General features: G+C 45.8%; 1 protein-coding gene across 1 annotated transcript; it reads left to right on the top strand.

The window, feature by feature from the left end:
- The first annotated feature begins 216 nt into the window (after window positions 1-216).
- LOC145625129 (uncharacterized) lies at window positions 217-1,164 on the top strand. The gene is made up of 2 exons (XM_081678208.1): window positions 217-851; window positions 933-1,164. Exons 1-2 carry the CDS (start codon window positions 217-219, stop codon window positions 1,162-1,164), a joined length of 867 nt encoding a protein of 288 aa, XP_081534334.1.
- The last annotated feature ends 3,744 nt before the right edge of the window (window positions 1,165-4,908 follow it).

Raw genomic sequence — 4,908 nt, forward strand, 5'->3', positions numbered from 1 at the left:
CTGAGAAAAAAGGTGCTGGAGCTAGAAGCTCGAAATCTAAACCGAGAATAGAGCGTGGAGGAGATAATTCAGGCTAAAGGCATCCCGGAGAGGGGAGTCACCCGCAGTCGGTCACCAAATGCAGAGAATGGGCCGAGTCCCGATTGGGAGAAGCGAGCGCGGATCTACGTTATTCCGGATGATTCCCCATTTTTTCGGAAGATTTTGGAGGAACCGATGGAGAAAATAAAGATGCCAAGTTGCGGATACAACGGAACTACAACGCCTAAGATCCATATATCGGCTTTTAAGAGTCACATGGTGCTTTATACCATGACAGATTCAGTTTGGTGCAATGCCTTCCACCCACCCTGGAAGGGCTGGCAGCGGAGTGGCTTGGGGCCATTCCAAAAGGTTATGTACTCGTATAATAAGCTGAAGAGGAAGTTCATGGAGCATTTTATAACCTTGGTAGACCTAACTAAGATGACAAATGAGTTGATGTCACTAATTTACAAAAAGGACGAGCCCTTGAGGGACTTCATCACCAGATTTAACAAGGAAGCAACAACCATCCAAAATATGAGCCAGGAGGTAACGCTACTAGCAATGCAGAGCGGTTTGCTACCAAGCTCACCGTTTAGAGGGTATATGGGGCGTAAGAGCCTCAAAACGCTAGCTGAAGCGCTGGGTAAAGTGCACGAGTTCATCAAGGATGACGAGACTGACAGAGCAATGCTGAGAAGGAAGGCGCCAAACGACCCAATTAAGCGGGCAGAGATCACCCGGGCAGAAAACGCAGCCAGGGCGAATCAACCCAGCAGAGCTGAACAAGGTTACAGGGAGGCAGATCGAGCTGTTGGGGTGAGAAGGTAAGATCCGAAGAGAGGAGGAAGACCTGGAAGGTTCGACCAATATACCCCGCTCACTTACTTAAGGTCTCACATCTTCAGCGTGAACAAAGCTGATGATAAGTGGCAAAGACCCCCGAGGATGGTTAATAGGAACCGTGATCCCAGCAAGTGGTGTGACTTTCATAGGGATCATGGCCAAACAACTGATGAATGCACGCACCTGAAAGACAACATAGAGGACTTGGTCAGAAGGGGGTACTTGAATCAGTTGAAGGAGCATGCTAATCCCCCTAAAAGAAGGGATGAAGACAAAGCTGGTGTATCTGATTAATGGAAGACCAATGCTTGGGGGAACAGTGAACAAGGCACGGGCAGACCTACGGGCAATGATACATCAGATAAACTATAACGAGAAGCTCAGGTGGCCACCTCTTCCTCCGCAGCCACGTGCCACATTTGATGTGTATGATTAAGAGGGCATAATCTATCCTCATGATGACCCACTGGTGGTGACAATGAGAATAGAAAATTGGGAAGTGGACTGAATGCTATTAGATGGTGGCAGCTCAGCCAACATCATATATATTAGTGCATTTAAGGAGCTGAAGTTAGACATGAATGATCTAAAAAGGGTGAGCTATGAAGTCACTAGGTTTAACGGGTTTGGATTGAACCCAGAGGGCATAATCGAGCTCTCAGCCTAAGTAGGTGAAAGGTCAAAAAGACACGATGTTCAAGCAAAGTTCCTGGTGATAGACTCTCCTTCGCCTTACAATGTGATTATGGGAAGGCCGCTCATCCACAAGATCAGCGGAGTAATTTCCACCTATTATCTTGGCATGGCATACACAACTAATGAAGGGCGGTCGGCAAAGTTGAGGGGGAGCCAGAAGACGGCTCAACAATTTTACGTAACTACTCTAAAGCAGCCCGCTAGGACCAGACGGCAGCCAGTCACAGAGCAAAGGCCCACTGAGCAACCTGAGAAGAAGTCAAGAAAGAGGAAGCACAAGGAATATCACAGGGAGAAGGAGAAACAAAAGTTAGCCATGGAAAATTTTGAGCCTGCAAAGGAGGAAGTGGCTAGACCACTTCCCAGTGGGGAGCATGTTACAATTGAGCTCACAGAAGGTGATCCTTCGATAATAGTGAAAATTAGAAAGGATATTGATCTAGGAGTGGGGGTACACCCCATAAAGCTGCTACGAAAGAACAAGGAAATCTTTGCATTCTCAACAGATGAGATGCCCGGAATAGACCCCGTTGTCATGGTCCACAGGCTGAATGTAAAAGAAGATATTAAGCTGGTAAGGCAGAAAAAGCGAAGCTTCTCCATGGAGAAAAACCAAGCAATTAAGGAAGAAGTGGAAAAACTCTTAGAAGCTGGATTGATTGAGCCCTATAACTAACCAGATTGGCTAGCCAACGTGGTCATGGTGAAGAAAGCAAATGGCCAATGGAGGATGTGTGTTGATTTCACAGATCTCAACAAAGCCTGCCCAAAATACTGTTACCTGCTGCTGCGAACCGATCAGCTAGTAGATTCAACCAGCGGGCATGCTTTTCTAAGCTTCTTGGATGCCTTCTTAGGGTACCATCAAATCAGCTTGCACAACCCAGACAAATCAAAAACTGCATTCATCATTGAAGGGGGAGTGTATAATTACATAGTTATGCTCTTTGGGCTAAAGAATGCTGGAGCAACTTTCAAGAAGACAATGGACAAAGTGTTCATGGACCAAAAGGGTAGAAATGTTGAGGTGTATGTGAACGACTCAATTGTCCAGTGCGTCACACAGGCAGGGCATAACATGGATTTGTAAGAAACATGTGCCACCTTGAACAAATATAACATCAAACTCAACCCGAAGAAATGTGTCTTCAGGTTGAGCTTAGGAAAATTCTTAGGCTTCCTAATCAGGGAAAGGGGAATAGACGCAAACCTAGAGAAGGTAGACGCAGTCTTAAGCTAAGTAGAGCCTAAGTGCATCAAAGATATCATGCGGTTGACAGGCAGAATGGCCGCACCACTGACTAGGTTCATCAGCAAGTCAGCTGACAAAGCCTAAGGAGCATTTGACAAAGATGTCATGCGGTTGACAGGAAGAATGGCCGCACTGTTCTACCAGCTGCTAAAAGGGAACAAGGAATTTAAGTGGCGAGCAGCAGAAAAAGAAGCTTTTCAGGGCATAAAGGAGCATCTGACTAAGCTCCCAACAATAATCAGCCTGAAGCTGAAGGAAAAACTATAGTTGTACATTTATGCATCAATTCAAACAATCGCAGCCGTCCTCCTCGTAAAAAGACAAAAGCAACAAAGACCAATATGCTTTGTGAGCCATGTGCTGATTGAGGTATAAGAAAGGTACCGCCAAATAACAGCAAGAAAGTTGAAGCCATATTTTGACACGCACGTAATACAAATACTCACAAATCACCCATTGGAGAAAGCGCTATAAAAAAGTGGATGCATCAGGCAGACTCTTGAAGTGGGCCATTGAGCTTTCCGAGTATGAGTTCAAGGTCAAACCTAGGGCAACTATCAAAGTGAAAGCCCTATCAGACTTCATTTTGGAGGCCTCGTACGAGGACAAAGAATATGATATCGGAATCTGGAAGGTAGAGGTAGACGGATCGTCAGCCCAAACAGGAAGTGGGGCAGGAATCATGGTGACATCCCCAGACGGAAATGTGTTTGAGTATGCCATAAAGTTCAAATTCAAGGCATCAAACAACAAGGCAAAGTACGAGGAAACTTTGGCAGACTTACGTGTGAGTATCGCAGCCGGAGCCAAGAAAGTACACTTGCAGACCGACTCTCAACTTGTAGCCAGTTTGTTAAGGGGGGAGTATGAGATTAGGGAATCCACAATGTTAAAGTACGTAACCAAAGTGAAGGAGCTGGCCGCTCAGCTAGTTCAATTTGAGATAGACCTGGTCCCTAGAGCAGGAAATTTCTAGGTCGACGCATTATCGAAGTTATCCAGCTCCACATTGCAAAGCCTCTCGAGGATAGTGATGGTGGAAGTCCTGGAAGAAAGTAGCATCGATGAAAAAGAGCGGGTGAACTGCATTGCACAACAACGAGCCTGGTTCATGGACATACTGGCATACAAAGTTCACGGCTCGTTGCCGAACGATGAAGTACAAACCAAGAAAGTGAAAAAAGATGCTACTTTCTTCCAGGACTTCCACCATCACTATCCTCGAAAGGCTTTGCAATGTGGAGCTGGCTAACTTCGATAATGCGTCGACCTGGAAATTTCCTGCTCTAGGGACCAGGTCTATCTCAAATTGAACTAGCTGAGCGGCCAACTCCTTCACTTTGGTTACGTACTTTAACATTGTGGATTCCCTAATCTCGTACAAGCCAAGTTAACTAGTATGTGGAAATGAATGGAGAGCTGAACAAGAAAGGCTTCTCGAAACCACTACTAAGGTGTATTCTAGATTGGGAGCAGGAGAATATCATGGAAGAAGCGCACTCATGATTATGTGCCAACCACATTGGTGGAAAGGCATTGAGAATAGAAGTCCTCAAAAGGGGCGCATACTGGCCAACTCTTGCTCAAGACGCACTAGCATATGTGAAAAAGTGCGAAAAGTGTAAAAAATACTCCCAAGTCATAAACCAGCCGGCAAATGACCTGACTCCAATCCTCAGCCCTATCCGGTTTGCTCAGTGGGGAATGAACATATTAGGACCCTTCACCACTTGGACAGCGGGTAGGAAGTACCTTATCGTGGCAGTAGACTATTTTACCAAATGGATAGAGGCTGAGCCCACTAAGTTCATAAAGACAACCCAAGCGAGGACATTCATATGGAAAAACATCAGCACAAGGTTTGGGGTACCACAATGCATGGTGTTTTACCCTGGATGCCAATTCGACTACGACACAATCAAGGACTACCTGGAGGACATGGGCTCCAAGAATGCAAGTGCCTTAGTTTGTCACCCGTAGAGTAACGACCAAGCTGAAGTGTTGGGGTTTGGGGAGTCCAACTCACCGCGGAAACAACCCTGACCCAAGGAACCACTCGTAATTGATAAAACCATAAATCATAAATAAAT

Source organism: Chenopodium album, chromosome 3 (assembly GCF_948465745.1).
Source record: "Chenopodium album chromosome 3, dcCheAlbu1.1, whole genome shotgun sequence".
NCBI classification, from domain to species: Eukaryota; Viridiplantae; Streptophyta; class Magnoliopsida; order Caryophyllales; family Amaranthaceae; genus Chenopodium; species Chenopodium album.